Source organism: Podarcis vaucheri (genome assembly GCF_965113315.1).
Source record: "Podarcis vaucheri genome assembly, chromosome: 13".
Taxonomy (NCBI): Eukaryota; Metazoa; Chordata; class Lepidosauria; order Squamata; family Lacertidae; genus Podarcis; species Podarcis vaucheri.
The window spans coordinates 21,822,226-21,848,434 of NC_138751.1; the positions used below are offsets into that span (position 1 = coordinate 21,822,226).

A 26,209-nucleotide genomic window follows, 5' to 3' on the forward strand; every position below is an offset into this window, starting at 1 on the left:
TCCCCAAAACACCCATACCAAATCCCAGCTACTGCTCTTATGCTGTTAATTGGATCACAGTGGAAGCTAGAGTTGTTTTAAGAGTAAGAGATGAAGAGGCAAAGTGTTGTATGTGTGTGTGGTTCTGTGTTCAACAGAAATCTAGAGATCGGAGTCACATTAACCATTTTTACCAAAACAGACATAATGTGAGAGATCTGTGATGGTATTGCCTGAACTTATTTTTTTAAAAATCCTTAAATTAGCCGTGGGTGGGTGGGTGGGTGGGTGGGGGTGAAATTTTTAGCAGAGCAGCTGACCTGGAGGAGGAGATTTAACTGCTAACCCACACCTCTCACCCCATTTTATTGTTCTAAATCTAGGGCTGGACCTACCATTTAGGGGAGACCACCTCAAGCAACAGAGACGCCGGTGGCGCTGTGGTCTAAACCACAGAGCCTCAGGCTTGCCAATCAGAAGGTCGGCGGTTCAAATCCCCGCGACGGGGTGAGCTCCTGTTGTTCGGTCCCAGCTTCTGCCAACCTAGCAGTTCGAAAGCACATCAAGTGCAAGTAGATACATAGGTACCGCTCCGGTGGGAAGGTAAACGGCATTTTCATGTGCTGCTCTAGTTTGCCAGAAGCGTCTTAGTCATGCTGGCCACATGACCAGCTGTTTGCAGACATACGTGGACTCCTTTGGCCTATAGAGTGAGATGAGCACGCAACCCCAGAGTCGTCCACGACTGGACCTAATGGTCAGGTGTACCTTTACATTTTACCTCAAGCAACAGGTGTTATGGTGGGACGTGGCCTTTCCTGTGCTCTTCTAATCTAGCCTGATGCCCTCAGCTGTGGTGGAGGATCATTTTCCATTTCTGTTAATGTACATTTCAGACTTTCCAAGGATCAAAAATCCCCACTTTTAAAAAGGGAAAGGTCCACACCAACACTGGGATAGGGAGGCCTTCATGCAGATACCCCCACATTAATGGGGACATAAGCAGGTGCAAATCCACATTTCGCTCTGGTGTGGACAAACCCTAAGAGTCAATGGGAGAGGAAAGGGGGGAGGCGTGCCATCTTGGCTTTGGCCTCCTCAGACAGTAAAATGCCTTGGGCCAGTCCTGTCTAAATCTCCACAGCTCAAATTGTTATTGCTCCTTGCTGCGGGGTGGAAGTGCAGAATGCTATCTTGATATCTTTTCCTGTTTGTTCCCCCACCATGCCCTGCCAGTCTTATTAACAGTTGAGAAGGCTAAACCCACCTCTCCAGCACTGCTGCCCCAATAAAAATGGAATATACTCACCCAAGACTCTTTTAAAGCTGAATTTAAAAACTTGGTTGATCTGATTACTGGTATTGTTAGTTGCACACACAGTAGGAATTGTGTTATTTAGGGGCATGAAGAGAGATTTGTGGGAAGAATTGTTCTTAGAATACTTGAACCTGTCTGTGACAGAGAGCTGGATAAACTATATGTCCCCCTGATCCAGCCTATCAGAGGGAGGGGTGTTGAGTGTACTTTTGCCCAGCTAGTGTACTCACCCTGGTTTTCATACCCTTGCATATTCATATCTCCATAGTGTATCTGAATATAGAATAAAATCCAGTGTGTGGGAGCCAGGGAAAGAAAAGATTTTGGCTCACATGCTTTGGATTTTACTCTCATAGGTAGGCTTTTTGCCAGACATTATGCTTCTATGTGGGCATGCAGGGATGTTGGGAGAAAAGTCAAGTATGCACGCTCTCCCCCACTCCCTGCAATGGGTTGGATCAGAAGAGAGGTATCCTTCAATCTGGTCTAAAGTATGTGGACTTTCTAGTTCACCGTCATCTCCTCAGGAGATGGTATGGAAAGAAAAAGGTTGGCTCAAATAACTCAAATACTGAGCAAGCCAACAAAATCACGGGGGTGTTTAGTAAGGAATTAGCTGATGTGTCCTTTTCTCAGACCAGTGGCAAGCTCCATGAAGCAGTCTTTGACCAGAGAGTATTATGACATTTTGTAATATCTTATTTACTTACAAATGTACAAACAGAGGATGTACCCGGAGATGGAGCAACAATTTTGAAACCAGTATCACTTCTCCAAAATCAACTTCTCCAAAATCAACAACATGCCATCACAACTCCCCCAAACGGCTTCTTGCCAGTCAACTGCAAAAACCAGCCTGCAATCCTGCCCACATTTACCTGTGGACATAATTAATGAGACTTATTTCTAAAGTCACTGGACTCAATGGGACTTATTTCCAAGTACACATGCGTTAGATTTGTGATTCCAGATAGCCTACACTCCAAAATATCCCTCTCTAACCTTTCACCCGAGTGGCTGGTGTTTATCCAATGAGCATCTTCCAAACCATCAACGCACTACAGAAGCCTAGAAAAAGAGTAGCCTCACTTTGTAGCACCATAACAACATTAAGGGGATGATTGTGGGCGGGCACAAGAAACAACGCCCATCTCAGAATCAGCAGACACAGCAGTATTTTTGAGAACAGAAGTGATTTGATTCTGTTTCAGATAAACAGTGGCCTAATCAGAAAACATGTATCGCCTTCCTTGATGCCCCTACCACACCCACCACCCTCCCCTGGCTTGGGTTTTTTTTTTTCATGGGAGCTCTGGTGTGGGTATTAACAGTGAGAGTTCCAGTAAGCAGTCTGTATTTTAACCGCCCCCGTGCAAAATGACACAGCAATTGCTTCATTTTATTTTCATTTCCCTTTTTCTTCTTCCTAGCAGTAACCGTTTATTTTTCTATGGCTGGGAAGAGAGACTTCAGAAGCTGCAGGGAGGGACCAATGTGCCATAAAACCACATTTTTGGGACACGGCCACACGTATTTCCATATGGTTGCACTTTTCAGTTTTCTTCATGAAGGTCTAGCCTGACAATGCTTGCAGTCAGCATAACTATGAACGCCACTGTGCTGACTGCATTGCAAGAGTGGCTCACTTGTGGCTCTCCATGACGTTGGACTGCCATATCCTATTGATCCTAGCCAACATGGCCAATGGGCAGAGGTGATGGGAATTGTAGTTCATCAACATCTGGAGGCCCCCAGATTCTCTATCCCTGCACTGAAGCTTCACATGGAATTTCCAGATTGTACCTATCATAGAATCATAGAATTGTGGAGTTGGAAGAATTTCAACTAAAGCATCCATGACAGATGACCATCCAACCTCTGCTTAAAAACCTCCAAGGAGGAGAGCCCACAAACTCCTGAGGGAGTCCATTCCACTGTCGAACAGCTCTTACTCTCATAAAGTTCTTCCTGTTCAGTCAGAATCTCCTTGAAACTTGAATACATTGTTCGAATCCTACTTTCTAGAGTAGGAAAAAACAAGCTTGCTTCATCTTCCTTATGACAGCCCTTTAGATATTTGAAGATGGCAATTAGATCTCCTCTCAGACTCCTTTTTTCCAGGCTAAACATACCCAGCCCCCTCAACCGTTCCTCATAAAGCTTGGTTTCCAGACCCTTGATCATCTTGGTCATCCTTGTCTATACATGTTCCAGCTTGTCAATATCCTTCTTAAATTGTGGCACCCAGAGCTGGACACAGTACTCCAGGTGTGGTCTGACCAAGGTAGAATAGAGCAGTACCGTGGTACCTCGAGTTACAAAGACCTCAGGTTACAAACGCTTGTTTACAAACTCTGCTAACCCAAAATGAGTTACCTCGAGTTGAGAACTTTGCCCCAGGATGAGAACAGAAATCGTGTGCCGACAGCGCAGTGGCAGCATGAGGCCCCATTAGCAAAAGCACACCTCTAGTTAAGAACAGTTTCAGGTTAAGAACGGATCTCCAGAACGAATTAAGTTAATAACTAGAGGTACCACTGTACTCTTACTTCCTTTGATTGGGACACTATACTTCTATTGATGCAGAATATCACTAGCTTTCTTTGGCGCTGCATCACTGCTAAGACCCCTAGATCCTATTCACATGTACTACTGGCAGGTCAGGTGTCCCCCATCTTATATTTGTGCAGCTGGTATAAAATACCTCTTGCATTTTACGACAATGTGGCCTCACTGTTTAATTTTTTACTCTAAACCCCCGTTGCTGCAGCCCCTATAACAGTATCTGTACAAAACTGATAACAATGTACTCCACAATAAAAGCGTTGGTCTTCAAACGAAACTCTATGTTGTTTTTCCTGAAACAGCTGGTCCAAGGGCTATCTGTAGATATCACTAAAGCTAGGAGCATAGTTATCTTTTGAATACCCTCCCCTGCAACGGACAGTCCTGCTTTGCCAGTGCTGTACAATCTTATCTAGGATCAGCAGTCCTGGTTCAGTTTGTTCTCATTTGCTAGAAGGAAGCAGAGGAATTATTAACTAGAGTCAGAAGACAACACCGGGATCTTTCAGGGGGGTATCCTTGGTTGTAGCTGTTCTAGCAGAGAAAATTTGATTGGTTCTCTTTTTCCATTAAACCTTTTTGGGTGCGATTTTTATGGTTTCTTGCCAGGATTTCCTTTTTCTTAAGACACTAGGCATTCTAGCTATGCATGCCCACCACATCTTCATAATTTGCTTGTGATTCAGATCAAGTCTTTAAAACATTTCCCTACAAAGTACTTCTTTCGCTTTTTATTTGATGGCTATGCTTCCTTTTCATACTTGCCGCAGTTTAGTTTTCCTTTTGTTCTGATGATCGTATGTTGATTTATTAATTGTTCACAGCTTTTGAGTTCATTTTTTAGGAGAAAGTGGGGTACAACTGCTTAAAACAAACGAGATTCCCCCTCCAAAGAAACGCCTCACTTTTTGCATTTAGTTTCCACCACAACCCCTTTTAAAGCAGGTATCAGAAATCTTTAGTAGTCTAGTCCATTTAGTTGGATTTGCTGCGACACTATCCTCTAAAATTCCTACGCAGCTCCATTCTGTTTTATTAATATTGCAATCCCCTACATACTTGACAGTAAGTCCGACTGATATCCAGCGGCACTTACTTAGGAAGAAGCTTGCAGAAGAGTAACAACTTCTCTGTCCCCAAAATGAAGTCTTCCCCACCCCTGAAAGAACTTTAGTGGCTCTGCTATGCGTATGCGCTGCACCACCCTCGAAAAGCAGGATTTAAACAGCCCCAGCTCCATCATGCTTTGCATTAAATGCCGACGGTAGAGTAGACCCGGAGCCTGACGCCCCATGGTAATTACTACAACTCCCAGGAGGTCCTCGTGCAGAAGGTTTCTCATTGGCCGCAGCCCTCGTTCAAGAGAATAGGCAGAGGCTGATTTTCAAAGAGCCGCAGCAGCAAATTACAGAAAGAATCACTATCGACAGTGCTGTGGGCGTGGGGAGCGGGGAATAATCACATGTAAGGGCAAAATGTGATACAGGATAAAAGGTGAAGTTTGCAGAAAGAGAAGGTTGGCAGTTATATATATCTACATAAAACATTTTTATTAAATTTTCTGTTTTACAATTTAGAATACTCATTTAAGCAGCCTTAAAGTATCAATGACTTCCCTTCTTCTCTTTCCATGGTTCATTTTGCATATCATATATCTCTGCATATTTTACAAAAGCTAAACCATTTAGTATTCTATTATTACATCCATCAAAAAGAAGGATGGCAGTTTGAAAGAGCAGCTCGCTTCTCGCCATCGGAAGATTAGTGGGCTAACTGAGAGAGTTTAATCCCACATAAGTAGGACAGTCAGCAGCAGCTCGCTCAAGCGAAATGAGCCGTGGCAGATAAAATAGGCAATATCCCAGTTCCCTCTTCTTTGGGGGAACCCATAAGTTAAGCACACGCGACCTTCCACTTGGCGCCGCAGTAATGACGGACGCACTCAAGAAACGTCACTGAAGCTATTCCCTGCCACTGGCAACGGGGCAAGGCTTGCCGGGGTTTCGCATCCGGGAACTCGAGCAGGCAGTTCCCATTATGCCAGCAACAGTATGCGGGGATGTGCGGTAGAGCTTTCCTCGATGCGCAAACAGCAGAACGTATGTATGGCTTGACGCGTGTTCAGGATATGTTTAGTGCGTGTAACCGGAGCACGTGTGCACGCCGGTTATACAGGCGTGCCTGCAGCAAATGTGATTCAAGGCTACAGTAAGATCTCGCACTGTCAGGCCGCATGGCATGTTGGGATTTTGGCCTCTGTTCAGTGGTGCCTGGCCGTGGTGCATGCTGGGAGTGTGGTTCTAAGCGGGATTGTTATATTTAATTCTGGTGCAGCATGAGTGTCTGAAGCCTAGATAAACGAAGAACCAAAAGAAGCCCATTGAGGGATGTGATAGTAAATGGCCAATTAGTCTCAGACTTAACAAATGATTTATGCTGTTTCTTCAAAACAACAGATTTCTGCCAGCAAGGATACAAATAGTATTGAAAGTGGGATTGTGTATGACAGTCCACCAAAATCATCATGAATGAAGGACAGTTGGAGGGGCTCTGAGTTAACATGGAATAATTCCCAGCACATTATTCGGCATTCTACTGCAGAATGGAATCCCTTCATCTATAAACTTGTTTAGGGTTAGGGTTTTTTTTTATCACACTGCTTTGCATAATTGCACGTATTAAGAGTTATCATTATCTTGATAGGTGCTGTTCACTGATGTCACCCCAAGCACATTTGTTCTGTATCCTATGTGTAAGTCCCTCCCAACTCTACAGTTCTGTGGTTCTAAAGATAAACCTCTTCTGCAATCCTGAAAAAACAGGTCCACATTTCTGACAGTAAACAAGCCCTCAATCCCATTCACCCCTCCTCCCAACTCTTAGGAAAATCTATTAGCTTTGCTGTATGTTGAAGAGCAGAATTTCCACAGAATGTAATAGTACAGTCAAGATAAAGCACAACATAGGAAATCAATTTTTGAGTTAAATTTTCTTTTCTTTTTTATCCCTTTCAGTAACATGGCTCTGGTATCAGCCGATTCCCGCATCGCTGAGCTCCTGGGGGAGTTGCACCAGCTTATCAAACAGACACAGGTAACATGGTAGCTTTCCTGGAATCTGAAGCGATAGGAAGTGAGTTGGGTCAGATAAAGAGAGTCTGTGTCAAGCGTCTGTATCCTGAGGGATGGACAGAATATTGGTTTGAGTGTGGCAGGTTGGGTGAATATGGTCTGTGTATTAAAGTAGATACTCTGTATGGCTGGTAAAGTAACCCATAAGCTCTTTCCTTCCTAGGAGGAACGATCAAGAAGTGAACACAACCTAGTCAACATCCAGAAAACTCACGAGAGAATGCAGACAGAAAACAAGAGTGAGTTGCAACTCCACTCCACTTTAAAACATCTGCTTTATACTCTCCAAGACCTCAGTTCTTTCCTGGTTTTTCTATTTTAGATACCACTAGACCAAAGGGCTAGGGGTGAGGGAAGAATTGTGGGAGACTGAAACCTTGGCCTCCTGTTTACTGTCTCATCTCCCTGTCTGTCTCCCGCTCAGTTTCTCCATATTATCGGACCAAATTACGTGGCCTCTACACCACAGCCAAGGCTGATGCAGAAGCAGAATGCAAGTGAGTGCAGCTCAGTGTTATGTTCCAGTGGGGATACTTTGACTCCCTTAAGAAATTCCCATTGACTCTTACTTGGGGTTTCTGCCTCCTTTTCTAGCATCCTACGCAAGGACTTAGACAAGATTGCAGAAATTAAGTCTCTTCTGGAAGAACGCCGTATAGGTGAGTGCTACAAGGTCCCAAGAAGGCAAGATCGGTTGTGTTGGGTGAATAGCTTTAGAGCTTTGGAGCAAACAGCTTCAAACCATCCCAGCATAAGCCAACAACATTTTAACTAGCCAAGGGAGCAGGAGAAATAGAGGGCCGGCGGTGTATGGCTTTCCAAGCTATTTCGTGGGCAATCTTAGGGTGAGTTTGATTTCCCTGAGTGGTGGTGTGGTTGAAATAAGTTAGCTGAGGGTCCTCCTCTCCTCTCCAGGAAGGAAGTGGGGAAGCCAGGGGCTAAAGCAAAAGCATCTTGTCAGCCATTGGGAGAAAAAGATGCTGGAGTCGATGGTCCATTGGCCTGATCGATCAGGCTCTTCTTATGTTCTTAAGAGCTTCCTGGACACTAACCAAGCCCTCCTTGTTGTTTCTCTCTCCTCTTAACAGCTGCCAAGATTGCCGGCCTCTACAACGACTCGGAGCCGCCACGCAAAACCATGCGCCGTGGTGTGCTGATGACGCTCCTTCAGCAGTCGGCCATGACTCTTCCCTTGTGGATTGGGAAACCTGGAGAGAAGTGATTATTCAGGGGGCGCATGGCGGGTGCTGGGGACCTCTCCTGTGTGTTTATGCTTCAGCCTTGCTTACAGCCGCTTCTCTCTCCCTCTCCACCGCAGACCTCCCCCTCTCTGTGGTGCCATCCCTGCCTCTAGCGACTACGTGGCCAAGCCAGGCGACAAAGTGGCTGCTCGTGTCAAGACGGTCGATGGAGACGAGCAGTGGATCTTGGCTGAGGCCGTGAGCTACAACCACGCCACCAACAAGTGAGTGTGTCTGGTAGATCTGGGGCTACAGGACTGCACTAGAAAGCAGTCTGGGGTTCCACGTCCTTCAGTCACAGGTAGCATTCGGCTTGGGGAGCCCTGTGTTTGGACAGGCATCCGGGACCAGGAATGGGTGTTTCAATCACCAGAAGTTTGATTTTGAAGTCTGTGGAGGCTTGGCCTTCCCTGTCTAAAGCCCTCAGGGAGAAATGTATTGTCAGAAAGGATTCTTCAAGAGGTCTGGTGGTGGTTTGGGCATGTCTGTGTGCCAATGACTGAGCCCAAATTGATGTATGAATGAATGCAGTGGTCACCTGGAGCCTGTTCTCTGGGAGGTGCTGAAAAGTGAGCAGCTACATCTTCAGAGAAAGTGGCTTCGTTGTGGCCTAATGCAGGCATGGGGAGCCTTTGGCCCTCCAGATGTTTCTGAGCTGCAACTCCCATCAGTGCCAGCAAACAAGGCCAGTGGCTGCAATTGATGGGAGTTGTATTTCAACATCTGGAGAGCCAAGTGGGAGAGGAACATTGCGGAAAAGCCTGGTTGGTTCCTGCTGTCCTTTTCGGAGGTCAGCGCCGGGTGTGTGTTTTCTCTGGTGCCTTCTTTGACACAGAAGTAAAAGTTCTGTAATGAGCAGCTCTGAAGTAGGGCAAGGTAATTTGCATTCCCAGAATTGTCTTCATCAAATGGTACTCTTGGAAGTCATGAGCTGAGGTTCTGGCTGGTGTTTTGCTGGGTGGCCCAGTTTCTCCTGGCTCACCCTGGCTTTGGACATGCCGTCCTCTGGCTTCATAGCCCAGAGCCTCATTTTCAGAAGCGATGAGCTATTGTGCATCAAATGTCCACAGCCTCTTATTAGACAATGCCAGGCCATGCTGCAGGCCAGGCCTACTTCAGGAAAGGTCCTCTACCATCTTGGTGGAAATTGCTTGTTAGCTTTGTTGTTTGAAGTATAAAGATTGGCACACCTGTTACTATTATTTTTCTTAATTTTGATTTATTGGCTGCCTTTCACCCTAGGGTCCCGGGATGGGCCACAGTAATTTAAAATAGTGGGTCCTAAAATATACATCTCAGTAGGGGTATGTCCTGACAAGTTGCTGTGACCAATTTTTTTTTCTTATTGCCTGTTTGGTTCTGATGATGACTTTCTAACAGAGAAGATTCTGAATTCAGCAGCTAAATGATATAAAATAAATTATCTAGGCATTCTACATAGGTGACCATACCACAAAACCTGTGTTGCATTTGTGTTAGGTGCAGAAACGTTTTCTAAAGAAGATGGATCATAATTTTCCCATGCACACCGCTTGGTGTCCATGGGAAAGTTGGAATCCACCTTCCTTTTTCTTGTACAGTCATATGGTTTTGCTTACATTGAATTCTCACCTGCCGTGTTCTCTTCCCCAGGTATGAGGTGGATGACATTGACGAAGAAGGGAAAGAGTAAGTGAAGAAGAGACTCTTGAAGGGGATGAGGGAATGTCAGATTTGCCCCCCGCCCTTAATCTCTGCTTCTTCTCTCCAGGCGCCACACCTTGAGCCGCCGCCGCATCATCCCCCTGCCCCAGTGGAAGGCCAACCCTGAAACAGACCCTGAGGCCTTGTTCCAGAAAGATCAGCTGGTCCTGGCCTTGTACCCACAAACTACCTGTTTCTACCGAGCACTTATCCACACTCCTCCACAGCGGGTAAGGAAGAGGCCACAGGGCAGGGCAGCTGAGACTCCAACGTTTTCTCTCCCATTGGTCTTGCGCTGTCTCCTATAGGCCACCATAAAAACTGCCTTGCCCGAACGAGACCAAAAAGTCCATTTAGCCTGGCATTCTGCTTCTGACAGAATCCTGCCAGATACCTCTGAAAAACCGCAGTCTGTCCCTTGATAGCCATCTCCAGCGGTTTGTTGTCAGCATCTGGCTCTGAACATAAAAGTTTTGCTTCTTCTTGCTCTGACTAATAGCCACGGAGGCCTACTGCCCATGAATTTTGTCTAAACTATTTTGGAAGCCATCTAACCTGCTTCCCACATATAAAGCTGCCTAATATGGCGTCAGTTCATTGGTCCATCTAAGCCACCCTTTCTCAACCTGTAGGTCCCCAGATGTTGTTGAACTACAACTCCCATCACCCATAGCTAGCAGGCCAGAGCTCAGGGATGATGGGAGTTGTAGTCCAACTACATCTGGGGACCCACAGGTTGAGAACCACTAAGCCGAGCAACGCCTGCCCTGGCTGACGGCCACTTTCTGCCAGAGGTCTTTCCATTCTCCTGCTATCCATGCATTTGAAATGGAGATACTGGGAGACTGAGCTTGGGTTCTTCGTGCAAACCGTGAGCACTGCTGCAGCTATAATGGTCTCGTTTGGATGCGGGGCTAAACTATGGTTTGGCATTGTGTCCTAACCTTGTTACACTGTGGTTAGTCTTACTGAAACGAGCCCTCTTCAAACCACGGTTGATTCCCACAGCCATTGCAGGAGGAGAAAAGGGGGGAGCTTGTTCGTGAAACGCTGAACTGGAGTTCTAGTTGCATCCAAATGAAGCGAATGCATGTGTTGCTGTCATCTAGCACTTCCCCAATGTGGGGCTTTATCCTGTGTCCCCCCCCCCTGCTCCCCCCTGGGTCTTTGTGCCTGTGATTCTGTGAATTGCAAGTGTTGGAAGGTAGCAGGGGTCTGGGGCAGGGACAGCCTGCTTTGACCAAGTCATCCTACAAAGTAGTTGATTAACATTGCTCTTAGGGTGAATTTCCTCTGGGGTTATCTGTTGAGGTCATGGGACCTAGGGCCTTTCCCCTCTGTGAGATAATGCATAACTTTCTCCTCTGCCCCCCTCTCTCTCTCAGCCGCAGGACGATTACTCTGTGCTGTTTGAAGACACCAGCTATGCAGACGGCTACTCTCCACCCCTCAATGTAGCTCAGCGCTATGTAGTGGCTTGCAAAGAAACCAAGAAGAAGTGACAGCACCCTCTAGTGGATGCTGGTGGCGTGGCGAGGAACCAGATCTCTCAAATGGACTGTTACAATTGCAGAGTTCATAAAACAGAAACTGATAGGTGCAGGAGACAGGTTTTTTAATCCAGAGTAATATAGATCCCATGTCCCCTAACCACAACAGCACACTGCAAAGCGATAGAAATGTTTTACATGAATTCTGTACTTGTGGGAATTAAGGCAGAGCTTTTGACTTGTGGGCAAGCTTGGGCTTCAGACCAAATGGATTCAAGGCATTGGATATTGAGCAGCTATTAAATCTCATTTGGTGGCCTTGGGCAACTGAGCATCTCAGCCTGGCCTATAATAATTTTTATAATTATAATTTTATTATTTATACCCCACCCAACTGGCTGGGTTTCCCCAGCCACTTTGGGCGGCTATATGGGTGTTGGGAAACACAAAAAGAGAGGGTGAGAAAAGAGCCATGTGTGCTGCCCCAAATAAAAATGCCATTCACAAAATGGTGGTCTTGCAAGCCCAACAACATCAGTGTGGCTGGCTCTGGATTCAGAGTTTAGAATTGTGAGGGTTTTCTCTTCACGGGGAATGGGATATTAACATTTTCAGGCCTGGTGTCTTTACCAGCTTAAAATGCACGTTTCCAGCTTAAAATGCACCTAAGTCATTCTTGATTTGGATCAAAACTGGTTTGGTGGGAAGTTCATCAAAATTTAGCAATTAATAAAGAACAGCAGGATATTTGTGAACTGTGGTTGACGTCCTGTGTAGATGATTTCCAGACCAGCGGTGGGGGTTCACAGGATACAGACTGAATCTCTCTCTGAGGCTCCACCCCTCTCCATCACCCGATTCCTTTCAGCCATAAAAGGCCCTTGTTCATCTCATTTTTGGCCTCTCTCCTGTGTGGCTGTGAACTTTACCAGTCAGTTTTAAGCTTGTTAAAAATTCATTTAATCTTTACAGGGTTTGCAGATTAACACTGTTAAACAGATCCACCCAGCCACTGATAAAAACGCTGCCAAGACTTGAGCAGGGTTTGATACCTTTGCCTCAAGTTTGGTTCTTTGGCATTTTGTCAAATAAACAAGGTATTGTTATGAGTTTGTGTGTGCCGGACCCCTTTGATCCCTGGAATTAGGCAAGTGTTAAAAACTAATCCAGCCAGACTAGTCTGCAAAGGAAGGGGCTGTGGGAGATGAAGTTGGGTGGAACTCCTCCCTCAACTTGTGAGAAGGAATAAAAGTCATAATTGAGAGTTAGGAGTTATGTGAGCCAGAAGTTGTATGCAAAAGCGACATCCTGGAACAGCAGAGAGCACCATCCAAGATCTCTGCTTGAATCCAAGGCTATGGCAATCGGAGAAACAAGACCCTTTTGGGATGTTGATGCTTTGAACCCCTCCATTGTAGGCTCAGGCTGTATATGTGTGTAAATAAGTCATATAACACAAAGACACCACAGTCTTCCCTGAGCCTGATTTCAAAAGGAAACACGAACCCGGGGCAAGTGCCTGGAATCTTTCACCACTCAGAGATTGAGGTGGCACAAGCACACTTCCGGGCTGAAGTACTTTCAAGATCCCACCACCTCCCCAGTGACCATGAGATGATCTTCTAGGCTCCACCCCTCCTCAAGTAAAACACTCAGAAGCTCCCACCCCACTGATCAAGCACTTTTAAAAATCGTGTTGGCCAATCCATTTGCTGGCGAAGGCCTCTGGCTATCTAGATTCTGGATTTTTCTCTGTTCTGCTGCTGGATGATTCAAGCTTTTAAAGAGAGTCTGTCATATCCAAAGATGTGTATGTATGACGATTCCAGAAGACAGCGGTGCAAATCCTATGTTTGCTAGTTGGGTCAGCATTTGAGAAATGTAAATGCTTTCTTTTTAAAAACAAAAAAGGAAAGGAAAGCAGCTTTCTTGCCCTTAAGGCTTAAAACGTATTGTTGGGCACAGCTTCACTCTTCAAGCAGTGCAAGATTCCAGACCAACCCTCTCCTCTCAACAAGGTTCTTCCAGGCGGTTGAAAAATCTCTCATGAGAAATTTCGGCTCAGCTCGATTTTGCAACATCAAATTGTTTTCGAAATTGCACAGAGCCTTGGGCAGGCCTGCCAAACCAAAGCCAGCCCAGGGGAGATGTTGCTATTGTCTCCCTCTGGGTTCTTGAACTGATGTGTGTGTGTTGAGATACAAAAATAAATTGTCCAGTAGCACCTTAGAGACCAGCTAAGTTTGTTCTGGGTTGTGTGTGTGTATCTCACCCCCAACTTGATTTTCTGCCAGGATCTGCCTCAGTGTGTCAACACATAACGGGAGCCAAGAAAAGACAGCAGGCAAGAAACGCAAACAACCGCACCCCAAACTGCGAGTATCTCTGCAGCAGGAAAGGGACAGAATAGGCTTGTGGAACCATCTTGTCTCTAGGGTGGCTGAGGGTCAAAGAACTCAGGATAGGGGAAGAAATTCACATTATCAGTTCACATTATGGGATGAATCCACCTTATTTTCCCTTTCTAAGGCAGCTGTCCTTCACACTTCTTTGAATTTTAGTGTGCGGTTCTCCAGCCAAGTCATGTGTACAAAAATGCACATATGTCAGAATAACACAAAAATCCATTTTATCTGGGAAAGTAGAAATATTGGGGTAAATACATGTTGCAAAAATATTGGGCAAAATTATGTTCAAAGAGGTGAAATTCGCACTAAAATACCATACTGATTAATCTTCCTTTTTTTAAATTGCAAGCTAATCTGGAGGACCGAATTTAAGAATGAGAAAAATGAGAAACTGAGCGGAGCTGAAATTGAGGGGTTTGCCCATCCCTATAGAGGATGCCCTTCCCCCTTCTTGAAGGGCTGTCTGGTCCAAGTTGGATTCAAAAGATAAATAACCTTCAGAAGGGAAAGCAGAGCAGCATCAGAAGCCTTGAAATGTCCCATCAACATTTAGCACCTGAAGAGTAAACAAAGGAGGCCCATAGCAGGTCACCTGGTCAAAAGCCACTTCCAAGCTGTTGCCATTTTTCAGGTCGGCTTCAACTGCAGATTGGTAAATTCAGGCTGTGCAATTCAAGTGGATTTGGCCCTCTTATGTAACAACCTCCCTCAGTAAACACATCAAGAAACTCAAGAGCAAAGTCAGCAAAGTGACAGGAAACTGCACTAGATAACAATTGCCTGACCCAATGTCCTATTAATTTCCCTGCCAACAAGTCAGAATCATGCTCAATACTCTTTATAACCACCCTGCAAATTTGTGCAAAATAATTAGGACGGATACTCAACAGGTGGCCTGGAAACGGCCATAGTGTTGTGGAGAGATGTGTTTCGTTTATATCTAAAATTACAGTGGTGCCTCAGTTTACGAACTTAATCTGTTCCGGAAGTCCATTCTTAAACCGAAACCATTCTTAAACTGAGATGCGCTTTCCCTAATGAGGCCTCCCGCCACCGGTTCCCTTCCACCGTTCGGCTTCTCTTCTTAGACTGAGGTAAAGTTCGCAAACTGGGACACTACTTCCGCTTTTGTGGAGTTCGTAAACCGAATCGTTTGTAAACAGGACTGTTATTAAACCGAGGTACCACTGTATAGTAATCCTTCTTACAATTGCATCAATGTCTATAAATTAGCATGTGCAAATTTTTCCCATACATGTGTCCTCTCTTGAAATGATGTGTTCCCTCTTTTCTGGCAATGCATAAGCAGCCACCTATTTGTCGCTCAGTTCCAATCATGGACTGTTTTGCTGAAAGGAGGTGGCTGACAGCCACACTGAAGCGGAAATTGAGGTTTCCCGTTGGAACAATCTTTCTGAGATGTCTCAATTTATTCAATACTTTTTTAAAAATGTCTTTTCTGGGCCTGTTTTCATGCTTCTGATATATTTGATTGCTGTCCTGAGAAACACGTTGCAGTGTTTTTTGTTAGTTTTAATTATTTGGATTGCAATCCTATGGTCAGCAACTTGGCATTAAGTTCCCACTGAACTCAATGGGATTGAAAACTTCTGAACAGAAGCAAAAGATTGTGTTGTTAACCATTCCTTATAAACTGTCCCGGGAAGTGTTGAAACAGAAGGGTGGGGTGGCGTTCAGCGCTTTCCACCAAATAAATATATGATGAAATACGGCGTATTGCAAAAGCACAGTATATTTCAATGTCACCTAACCGCCTCTGTACTTGCAACAAGTTTATAACATTAAAAAAACCCGTCACATGTTGAAGCACATCGCTGTAATCCTCAAAGGGGAAAATCCAGTAATCCTCTGGCAAATTCTTTGCATCATCTGATGGGAAGGGTGAAGTATTAAGGTAGTTCCAACAAAAGGCAAATCCTCTCAGATCATGTGCTGGAAACTGTAGCTCTAAAACTTAGCAGAGGGCCAAAACAGGGTGTGATATCAGTTGTTTCCTCACACGTACACTTTAAAACAACCTATTTGCCCCCCCCCCCAGTTTTGACTGAAGCTATGTCTCTGGGGGGAGCAGAGGAGAATAAGACAGTTGCAGTTCCTATCTGTGCTCTCTTCACCCCCCCCCATTGTAGACCATAGAGGTCCATGGAAAGTGGGTAGGAACAGGCTAAATATTTCTGTGGAGCTCCTGCTCTCTCTCTCTCTCTCTCTCTCTCTCTCTCTCTCTCTCTCTCTCTCTCTACTTTAGCTTGTTGGGAACCTATTGGAGGGGTAGGCAATGGATTTTCCTTCAGATGTGGTAAACTATAACTGCCATCAGCGCCAGCTAGCATGGCCAATGGTATAATCTCCTCTGCCTGCCACTGCTTTGATCAAAATCCAAGGCCATCCCATTGGCACCCACTTTATGAAAGTGTGTTGTGAGATCTCCTGCATAAAATCTGTTCTTGCAGGTCCTCAGCTTCAGCTGCAAGCCCACATCAAGCTCAGTTCCAGCTCTGCAGTATACCGGTCTGCTAACTCATTTTCAACCTCCTAGATGTCTCTCCCCCCCCCTCTCTCACACACACCTTAAATTCCTTTTCTCAGTAGTCAAGATCACAGCAGGGCGGTCATGTGTCCTACATTAGAGAGGGAATCCTCTATTTTTCTCTATTTGAATAGCTATTGGGTCCAAGTCTGATGTAAAGATTATTTATTTCATAACATTTATAAACCTTACTTTTTAAAAGGCATCTGAAGGCAACCCTGTTTAATGCTGTGTTGTTTTTAACACTCGATTGGGAGCTGCCCAGAGTGGCTGGGGAAACTCAGCCAGATGGGTGGGGTATAAATAACAAATTATTATTATTACAGTGGTACCTCTTGTTACGTACTTAATTCGTTCCGGAGGTCCGTTCTTAACCTGAAACTGTTCTTAACCTGAAGCACCACTTTAGCTAATGGGGCCTCCTGCTGCCGCCGCATGGCCGCCGCCCGATTTCTGTTCTCATCCTGAAGCAAAGTTCTTAACCCGAGGTAATATTTCTGGGTTAGCGGAATCTGTAACCTGAAGCGTATGTAACCTGAAGTATATGTAACCTGAGGTACCACTGTATTATAATAATCCTTCACTATTTCTTTACAGGGCCATGTAGATGAATGCAACTGGTGTGATGTTTCTGACTTTCTACACTAGTGTCTGTTTAATTCATAGCTTCCTTAAGTTTTTCCCACACTGAAGTTAAGGGTTTAATTAGGGGATTAAGTTTTGCTGCCTGTGTCTGAGTTTCAACAGTCTTTGAATAGTTTTGATGGAATACAGTATTTAAAGTATCATTTAAAAAACTAAAAAGTTTGGCAATGCTTCATGCTCCAAGGCTGTTTCAGTGTGAGGCGGTTGGTGCCTGGCTTTGTTTCTTGTTATACTCACTCCCCAAATGACAGCAGGAAGAGCAGAAGGCAGGGAAATTCAGCTCATCCGACTCCTTTGCCCCTTGGGATGCGCAGCGGTCCAGTTTACAGAGCACCACCTTCTTGGAGGAAACATAGGTTCTGGCTGGAAGGCTGCAGTCCTCTCAGGTTACGATGATGATTATTTCCAGATGAAACTGCACATTCCACATGTGCTTTTTCTTGAATATAGCCATCAGCTCAAAGATATACTTACCCTTGAAACTTTGCTTACAGCAGGAAGGTACCACAAAGCTCATTCGGCCTAACCCCCTGCTGATGCAGGAAATCATTTGCTGAAGCTCAACACTAATGTTGTTAAATTAATAAAGGACGAGGACGAGAAAGCTTTTCAATAAAAGTATTTATTAATGGTGGGAATACGAGATATGAGCAGAGTATCAACCTGACGATTTGGGAAGGTTTTTTAAGTGCATGTCATGTACTCTGCTTAAGTAATGCAAAATATATGTCTTTGCTAAAATTCTATAAAAAGTGGGCTTCTTTGAGACCAGATCGTTCTATTTTTAAAAAGCCTCTCCAGGGTCAAAGCAGGACAGAGAGAGAAGAGACAAAAAAAAAAAAAAGAGGCAAAAAAAGAGACGTTCCTTTTGGAATGTAACAACCAGATTTTCTTGAACTCCTTCCTGCATCTGCTGTCTAGGAAGGGAGGTCAAGGATTCACAGCTTACTGAGCTATAAATTGAGCTGAACATTAGTTTGTGGTTGTTCTAGACACAGGCTGATAAGAAGTGACAGCTCCAAAGCTACACAGTGGCTGGAAAAACTACATAGCAGCACTTTGGGAAACTGGCTGTTTCTTGAAGGGGTAATGAAGGCATCTTGGCTTGATCTTCGTCTTTACACCATCAAGGCACATGGTGGCATCTTCCAGAGACAACACGGGGTGTTTTCCTGGCGCCAAACAGTTTACAATCTAAAACAAACAATGGGGAGAGCAAGGGAGGGAATGATGTGGGCAGATGCCATCGCACTCATATCCACACCATTTAAAAGGACACTTGTTGCCCCAAAGAACTCTGGGAACTGTAGTTTAATCCTAACAGAGCACTCTTGGTAAACTACAGTTCCCAGGACTCTTGGGAAGGAAGTCATATGCTTTAAATGTTGGAGGGGATGTGGCTGTATTTGAAGCTTTGTTACAGTAGGGAAGGAAGATTATGAGATTATACCAAAGGCCCCAAAGGAAATATGGGTTTTGAAGGAAGGGGAAATAGTGCCAGCTCCAGATTCCACGGGGTCTCCCTGCTCATTTTCACTGCTGTTACTGTTCCCCATTCACTAGTCCTCTTTCTCTGGGCACTGCTCAAGCCACACAACTGCCCAGAGGGAGCAGGTAAGGGAGTGGAGCCTGCTGTTTCTACTTGTTGGGGGAGAGGTTGGCGCTGTGGTCTAAACCACTGAGCCTCTTGGGCTTGCCGATTGAAAGGTCAGCAGTTCGAATCCATGCAACCGTGTGAGTTTCCGTTGCTGTGTCCCAGCTCCTGCCAACCTAGCAGTTTGAAAGCACACCAGTACAAGTAGATAAATAGGTACTGCTGTGGTGGGAAGGTAAACAGCATTTCTGTGCATTCTGGCACTTGTCATGGTGTCCCGTTGGTGCCAGAAGCAGTTTAGTCATGCTGGCCACGTGACCCAGAAAGCTGTGCACAAACGCCGGCCACTCAGCCGGAAGCAGGTTGAGTGCCACACCCCATAGTCGCCTTTGACTGGACTTAACTGTCCAGGGGCCCTTTACCTTTTACCTTTTTACCTTCTCCTTGTTCCTGACACTACTCACTTGCTAAGAGGGGACAACTGAATGGGCAGCAATGGCAAGGAGAAGCAGCACCAAGGCAAGGGGCTCCAGGAGTGGCAGTGAGCCTTTTGCTGGGGTTTGACCCTCAGCAAAAGTCCAACTATGTTGACCTCTGACACCAAGACTGAGATTTTGGGAATGGGTGAACTGATGAATCCTGTGCGCTCTCTCTCTCTCTCTCTCTCTCTCTCTCTCTCTCTCTCACACACACACACACACACACACACACGGCTCTGCTAGACAATTGCTATTTTTGGGTGGGATTCAATCATATACCAACAAATACAGCTTGCACCATTATAGTTAATTAGGCAGTCTTGAACAACAAAGCCACTTATCCAAAGATCAGACTTTTACAATATGAAAAGTAGTACAGAAATCCACTTTTTGCAATAAGAAAAGTGATGGGAAGTGCAGAATAACACTTGGTTTGACACAGGATCATCTAACCTCCCTGCAAACAAATCAGCACAAATGCTCAATAAACAGCTCTTCTGGAAGTGTCCACCTACACACCAGCAGGCAACGTCAAGGAAGAGTTGTCCGCTAGGGAGAAAGCTGGATAGTATTGTGCATGTTCAGGAGTGTTTGTGGACATGGGAGAGAATCCAAGAATCATGGCTTCCGTATTTTGTCTCTTCTATTAACTCACATGAAGGTCTGTTCATCAAACAAGAAACCTGGTGGGCGGAATTGAGATTAGGAATCTGAAGCAAAGGTAGTAGATTCCATAGAATGAGAATAAAAGGAGACTCACCCGAAAAGGGAAGTCAGAGAGATCAAATCTCTGTCCGGAAGTGCAGGTCGTTCCTTCCATCTGCCTCTTGTAATTGGCATCAAAGCGCTCGTTTTGAGCCACTGTGAACTTGTTCTTCCAATCGCCAGTGATTCCTGGGTTGAAATGGGAAGAAATGGGAGTCAAGACACTGGCAATTAAAGAGGGACAAGATAGACATGAACATTACTACCTAAAGACCTGTCAAATATGATGGCTAAAAGAGGAATGGGGAGTTCCTGCCCTTTCCACACCGTACTCCATGCAGCAATACGCAGCTGCAGATTCCACTTGTCTGGAATTTTTTTAACAAAAAAAATTATTGGGTTTTCAATAATAAATAAATACATAAGCAGAGGAAGAGATCTGCAGGCCCTACTTGTGATGATGTGATGATGATGACGGTGGTGATGCAGATGATGGGAACATTTGCCTCCTCCAGTAAGCTGATCCCTTTTTGGTGCCCACTCCTTAAGCCCTATGATGCCTCAAGACCTCTTCTGAGCAATAATATGTGTTTGTGGGTGCCAGACACCTATACTCCTAGCAAGTATTAAAAGCTAATCAAGCCAGGCTAGCTTCCCAATGAGGTAACCGCCTGGCTGATGGATCATTAAGAGAACAAAGGCAAGGCGGTTTGTGCTAGATGACAAATGGGCGGGCCCCTTCTCCAGCTCTCGGAGAGTTAGAAGGACAAAGCCTGAGATTTGGGGGCTGGGTTTGCTGTGATGTGACCCGGAGGAAAAAGCTTCAGGCTGGAAAGGCAGAGAGAAAGAAAGAGTAGTGGCTGATTTCTGCTTGAATCCAAGCCTGTGGCTGTGGTAGAAACAAGACCCTTTTGATGTACTGATGTTGTGAACCCCTCCATTGCAGGCTCAGGGTGTATATATGGGTAACTATGTATATATGTAAACCATATATCATAGAGATACCACAGTCTCTGCTGTGCCTCATTTCCAATAGGGAACATGGACCCTGGGGTGAACCCCTGGGACCCCTGGAATCTCAGCCCTCTTCAGCCCATCCCTCCGTGTGTCAGTGCAGCTTACCTTTTCTCATGAAAGGGGAGATACTGTGGTCCATAATCGTGGCAGGGATGCTTGTGTAATTGGCCATTTGGTTCTTCTGCATCTCTTTGAAGGAGGTGTGGTGAGCAATCTTCTCGACCAGGCGGTCATCAGGTGGCCTCTCCAGGAATTCCATTATTTTTCGGATCTCCCGCTGAGGATTCTAGAAGATAAGCAATGATTGGGGGTTGAAGACGGGGGACTTAGGTTAATAAATTAATAATAATAATTTATTATTTATACCCTGCCCATCTGGCTGGGTTTCCCCAGCCCTGGGTTGGGAAAGGAAGACAGGGGAGAAGGACGCGGTGTACAGAATGGGAATACCCAGGTGGACCTCCCAGTTTCCCAACCTGGGAACCATCATTTCGTCTGGTGCACCTCTTGAATGTGGCAAATGATGTTCCGGCCCTCTAGACACCACAGTTCCTTCTGACACACTGCATGCATGCATGATACATTCTATATGTGCTATGTTTACACTTTGAACATTTTGGTGGCTTTGCTTGCCGTTGCAGCAGAACTGGCATTGAAAGTGTTATACCGGGGAGTGGGAACCTTGCCTCTTTCAAGTCTTCATAGAAAAGGTAGAGCATCTTATGTTCATTCCTCTTGTCCCACCAGCCTTTGACATGGTCGTACCAGGATCCAAAAGACACTGAGGAGAGAGAGATTATGGGCTTCCGTGAGAACCTTTCTAGAAACGAGGAAATTCTGGCCTCTGCTGGGTAAAGGCTGCAACTCAGTACTATAGCTTCTTTTTTTCCTTTTTTGGACTGCAACACCCATCTTCCCTGACCATTAGTCAGGACAGCTGGGGCTGATGGAAGTGGTAGTCTAAAACACGGCACATTTTCCACACACATAAGGATCAAAGTTCCATCTTCAGAACTGGGGAAAGTCTGACAGACACCTTGAAGAGCTGCTGTCAGTCAGATTATCACGATCTGACTCAATATAAGGAAGCTTCATCATTTGTTTATCTCATTCTACCGCTACCTGCCCAGAAGCAATGGGAAGCCAGAGGAGCAATGCCTGGATATGAACCTTCACACTCACAAAGCTCCTCCAAACCAGGTAAGATCTATGTAAAACACTTGCTCATAATTCCATATGGAATTTCATAATTTCTATAAAGCAGGTGGGTCTAATGACATCTAGAAGATCACAAGTTTTCTGTCCTTGGCTTTCAGGGTCATTGCCCTTGCCCTCTGCCTCTGTCTCATCTCCCACAGTCCTTACTGTCTCCAGCCATAAACTTCTCCAGGAATTCGTCCCACGTTCCAGGATCAGGATGCACTTTTGCCATTTGGTAGAAGTAATAATACGAGACAGCCACATCTTTGGCGTTTCTGGCCACGTAGATCATCTGTAGTGCAGAAAGTAGCATGCAGATTAAATGGATGATCAGCATAATTTATTCTGCTTCTGCCAGTCAGGCAGAAGGGCAAGGGGCAATGCAAAGGTTTTGAAGTCCCTCCCCTTGGCTACTACAAAATGCTGCAAAGCCCTCCCCACCTCTGGTTTTTAATTTTTTACATTGCCCATAGATTTTCAAGCCTGTTTTCATATCGACTAGTCACTAGTAACTTAGATATTTTCTAAATAAAGTATTTAAGTATCTTTCATATATAGACTAGAAACTTAGATTCCTTTCTTTGAAAACAGTAACCTTCTTCTGCATAGAATACACAGCCCTGCTGGCAACTTTGTGATCCTCCTTTCAGATTAACACTCCAGCCCCTTTCTTCCACAGTGACCTCTTTCAGATCCCGCTCTTGCTAGATTCAGGTGCCCATATACCCTCTCACCTTGCAATCTGTTTCCCAGAATGATTTTGGAAGCAATTGGACCGGAAGGTGTGTTTTAATTAGACATGGCCGAGGTGCTTTTCTGAGCAGATCAATGCCTGGAGGGAGGAAGGGAGGGAGGAAACAGAAGTCAATAAAGAGGCTTCTCCTCTCCCCATCTTTCACGACCTGTCCCCACAGCATACCTTAGGGTGAGGGACTCCTGGATTGCTGGCCTTCTGGGGTGTTTTACCTTTGGGAACTCCTTCAACAGCAAACTCCAAGAAAGGGACTCTCTGGTAGATGGGTTCGTTGCTGCATTTCTCCACATTGCCTTCTTTATAGATCAGGTCGATGACCTGGCTCACCCAGGTAGTTCCTGAAACGGCATGAAGGGGTGTTTTGCATAAATTCTCGATTGCAGTGCAGTTAGGGAAAGCCAAGATTAAGGCTGCATATGCCGTACATTTAAAGCACATGCAAACTACGTTTCCTCAAATAATTATGGGTGCTGTACTTTGTTAAGGGTTTCTGGGCATTGTAACTTTGTAATGGGTCAATTACATTCTCCAGAACGCTTTAAGGGGGGGGGGAGTGCTTTAAAACTTATATATGCCACCTGAGGGTACATATACAGTGGTACCTCGGTTTAAGAACAGTCCTGTTTATGAACTATTCGGTTTACGAATTCCGCAAAACTGGAAGTAGTGTCCTGGTTTGCGAACTTTACCTTGGTCTAAGAACAGAATCAGAACGGTGGAAGGGAACCGGCGGCAGGAGGCCTCATTAGGGAAGGTGCAACTCAGTTTAAGAACGGTTTCAGTTTAAGAACGGACTTCTGGAATGGATTAAGTTCGGAAACCGAGGTACCACTGTACACCCTACAGTCATGGCTGTAGCCCAGGTGGGGGCAGCTGCCCCCCAAATCAAGTAAATAAATAGAAATACTTAACTAACTGACTAATTGCATCACAAATATCTGGGTTCTGCCCCCCCCCCAGCATAAAGCATGCCCTGCTTAAAATAAATCCCATGCATACAGGTAAAGTACATATCCTCCCCAAAAGAAGTCTGGAAACTGTGTGATGGTGGACTGGGGGGAGGGGAGTCCTGTTTTAACTATTTATTTAACGCAGGTGGCACTGTGGGTTAAACCACAGAGCCTAGGGCTTGCTGATCAGAAGGTCGGTGGTTCGAATCCCTGCGACGGGGTGAGCTCCCGTTGCTCGGTCCCTGCTCCTGCCAACCTAGCAGTTCGAAAGCACGTCAAAGTGCAAGTAGATAAATAGGTACCGCTCCGGTGGGAAGGTAAACGGCATTTCCGTGCGCTGCTCTGGTTCGCCAGAAGCGGCTTAGTCATGCTGGCCACATGACCCAGAAGCTGTTCGCCGGCTCCCTCGGCCAATAAAGCGAGATGAGTGCCGCAACCTGAGTCGTCCATGATTAGACCTAACGGTCAGGGGCCCCTTTCCCTTGTGCTTTTATCTCATGTTTTAATACACTGCCCAGAGATCTTTTGAAGAATGGGCGGTATACAAATGTAATAAATAAAGTAATTCTTAGTGTAAGGATTAGAGATATATTACAACTGTAATATGGCACTCTGCACGAGCCCAAAATTTGCCCCAGCCCTCCAATGGATCTCCTCTATTTTGTTTCCCCCCTCGGTTCGGGGGAACTGCCTGCACAGCCCTAAATCCAGCACTGACAACAACTGCCCAGTTATGTCCCTGTTTTCACCAGGGAAATCCTTGCTTCCCACCTCGACACCGGCATATTTGTACAGCCACAAGTCTGCAAAGAACGTGATCCCTTTTAAGCTGTCTTGGAAGCCATTGCTATTTGGAGGCTGTCTTAGACCATGTAACACTACCTCAAGGGCTTAGCACCTTTTCACAGAAGCCCAGAATTGTGGAGTTGGAAGGGACCCAATAAGCCATTTTAGTTAAGGTTACCAGATTTTTTCCAGTGAACCCAGGGACACTTTTCAGCTTCAATAGATTTTGTATGGGGGCTGATCTGTAAATCCGGGGACTGTCCCCAGGAAACAGGGACGTCTGGTAACCTTAATTTTAGTCCAACACCCTGCAATTGCAGGCACCACAACTTTCCTTCCCATTGAGTGGGACACAGCCCAAGGCATTCATTCACTCACCAGACTTGGGGTATGTGGAGATCAGCAAGTCCCCCGGATGAACTTGGAAGTCCTTCACCTCTTCCAAGACATCAGCAAACGTCTTGATCATGCCAACTCCCTGGACGTAAACCAGCGGCGGGCGCTCAGGCTCTGCATCGGGCTTCATCCTGGCAGAAAAAGGGAGTTAAAGCAAAGTGGGCTTCTTGCAGCCTTGGGCAGAGTGAGCCCCCCCCCCCGCCGCCATGCAAGGAAGGTGTACAATACATGAGTGGAATCTGAGCTTGAAATTCAACCAAACGTTACGCAACATCTGGCATACGCTACCTTCCCCTTTGACTGGAGTTGGCAGGGATTTCTGCGGCTGGGCTGAATAATAGGATCAGATAATTGCAAGGAACTGGGATTCCACTGCGAGGGAACTGAAATATCTGCTGAAGAAAAGGGAAAGTCTCACCCCCATCCTCAACCTCATTTGCCACCTGCAAGCAAAGCAATTTGTCCTCTCTGTGTCCTTTTTCGAGGGTCAGGACGGACCAAGATTAAAAAAACAAACAAACAGCCTCACAATCCCATCCCTTTCTACAAGTCCTCCTGAGTTCAGTCGGTCTTTCTGCCTGGGAAATGGGTCGACGAGGATTGAAGCCTTCGTGCAGGAAAATAAGACCCAGGCTCTCGCTCCCTCTCAGCCTTGAATACTAGTCGTCCACCAGGATATTGGACGGTCTTGTTCTGCCCTCATCATCCCAGGGAGACCAGGAGTCCTGCCTGCCTCGTGCCCTGACAGCTCCTCGCTCCTCCACTGCCCGCAGTCCGGAGGCAGCTCAGCTTCCGCGGGTCTCGCTTACCTTGATCTTGAGGCGCTGGTGATGGTTCGGCGGCTGGCGCTGATTTGGGAGCTGAAGCGCTCCCGAATCCGGTTTGTGGGGCGTGGACCAGGAATGGGCGGAGAAGATCTCCCGGGGTGAATTATTCCGGGGTGGGACAGTGGAGAGCTGGCAGCTTTGCCGAGGTGCCGCTGAGATCAAGGCAACCCTTCTGCTTCAGCAAAGCAAAGGGTTTTCACTGTGAAACGCTAAATATATATATGACAATCTTTGATACTGGGAATTCCTACATCCCCCCACCCTCCAAACAAAAACGAACCCAAAACAATGTTGGCATTCCGACCAAGGCTTAAGGGTTGCTTTCAAGCACGGTGGCTTAACGGAGTGCTGCCTGTTTAAGAGCTTCCCAGACCCCCAAGTGCCCTCTCTTCGCTTAGCCCCAGGGAGAATAGATCCCTCTTCCAGGTGTCTGTTCGGAAGGCTGCCAAGGAGCTTATGCAACAAGCCTGTTAAGTAACCTGCCCCTTCAGAG

At 45.8% G+C, this 26,209-nt stretch overlaps 2 protein-coding genes across 5 annotated transcripts; one reads left to right on the forward strand and one right to left on the reverse strand.

Annotated features, from left to right (window-relative positions):
* Positions 1-5,828: 5,828 nt before the first annotated feature.
* On the forward strand, positions 5,829-12,162 carry SGF29 (SAGA complex associated factor 29). 3 transcript variants are annotated; one of them, XM_082196600.1, is made up of 11 exons: positions 5,858-5,961; positions 6,566-6,614; positions 6,877-6,955; positions 7,157-7,232; positions 7,418-7,490; positions 7,588-7,652; positions 8,082-8,211; positions 8,312-8,458; positions 9,867-9,902; positions 9,985-10,147; positions 11,303-12,162. In XM_082196600.1, the coding sequence occupies exons 3-11, from the start codon at positions 6,881-6,883 to the stop codon at positions 11,417-11,419; spliced, it is 882 nt and encodes a 293-aa protein (XP_082052726.1). In that variant the 5' UTR covers positions 5,858-5,961; positions 6,566-6,614; positions 6,877-6,880; the 3' UTR covers positions 11,420-12,162. The 3 variants fall into 3 exon arrangements, with proteins under 3 accessions (XP_082052725.1, XP_082052726.1, XP_082052727.1); XM_082196599.1 differs by lacking the exon at positions 6,566-6,614 and having other exon boundaries at positions 5,829-5,961; XM_082196601.1 differs by lacking the exons at positions 5,858-5,961; positions 6,566-6,614 and adding an exon at positions 6,151-6,257.
* A 5,452-nt stretch (positions 12,163-17,614) lies between these two features.
* Positions 17,615-26,035, reverse strand: LOC309517182 (sulfotransferase 1A1-like). Of its 2 annotated transcripts, none has more exons than XM_082196270.1 (9): positions 25,699-25,998; positions 24,872-25,020; positions 22,970-23,095; positions 22,738-22,835; positions 22,169-22,295; positions 21,490-21,584; positions 20,909-21,089; positions 19,842-19,975; positions 17,615-18,202 (listed from the first exon to the last, which is right to left on the reverse strand). In XM_082196270.1, exons 2-9 carry the CDS (start codon positions 25,017-25,019, stop codon positions 18,053-18,055), a joined length of 1,059 nt encoding a protein of 352 aa, XP_082052396.1. In that variant the 5' UTR covers position 25,020; positions 25,699-25,998; the 3' UTR covers positions 17,615-18,052. The 2 variants fall into 2 exon arrangements, with proteins under 2 accessions (XP_082052396.1, XP_082052397.1); XM_082196271.1 differs by lacking the exon at positions 17,615-18,202 and adding an exon at positions 19,371-19,764 and having other exon boundaries at positions 25,699-26,035.
* Between the last annotated feature and the right edge of the window lie 174 nt (positions 26,036-26,209).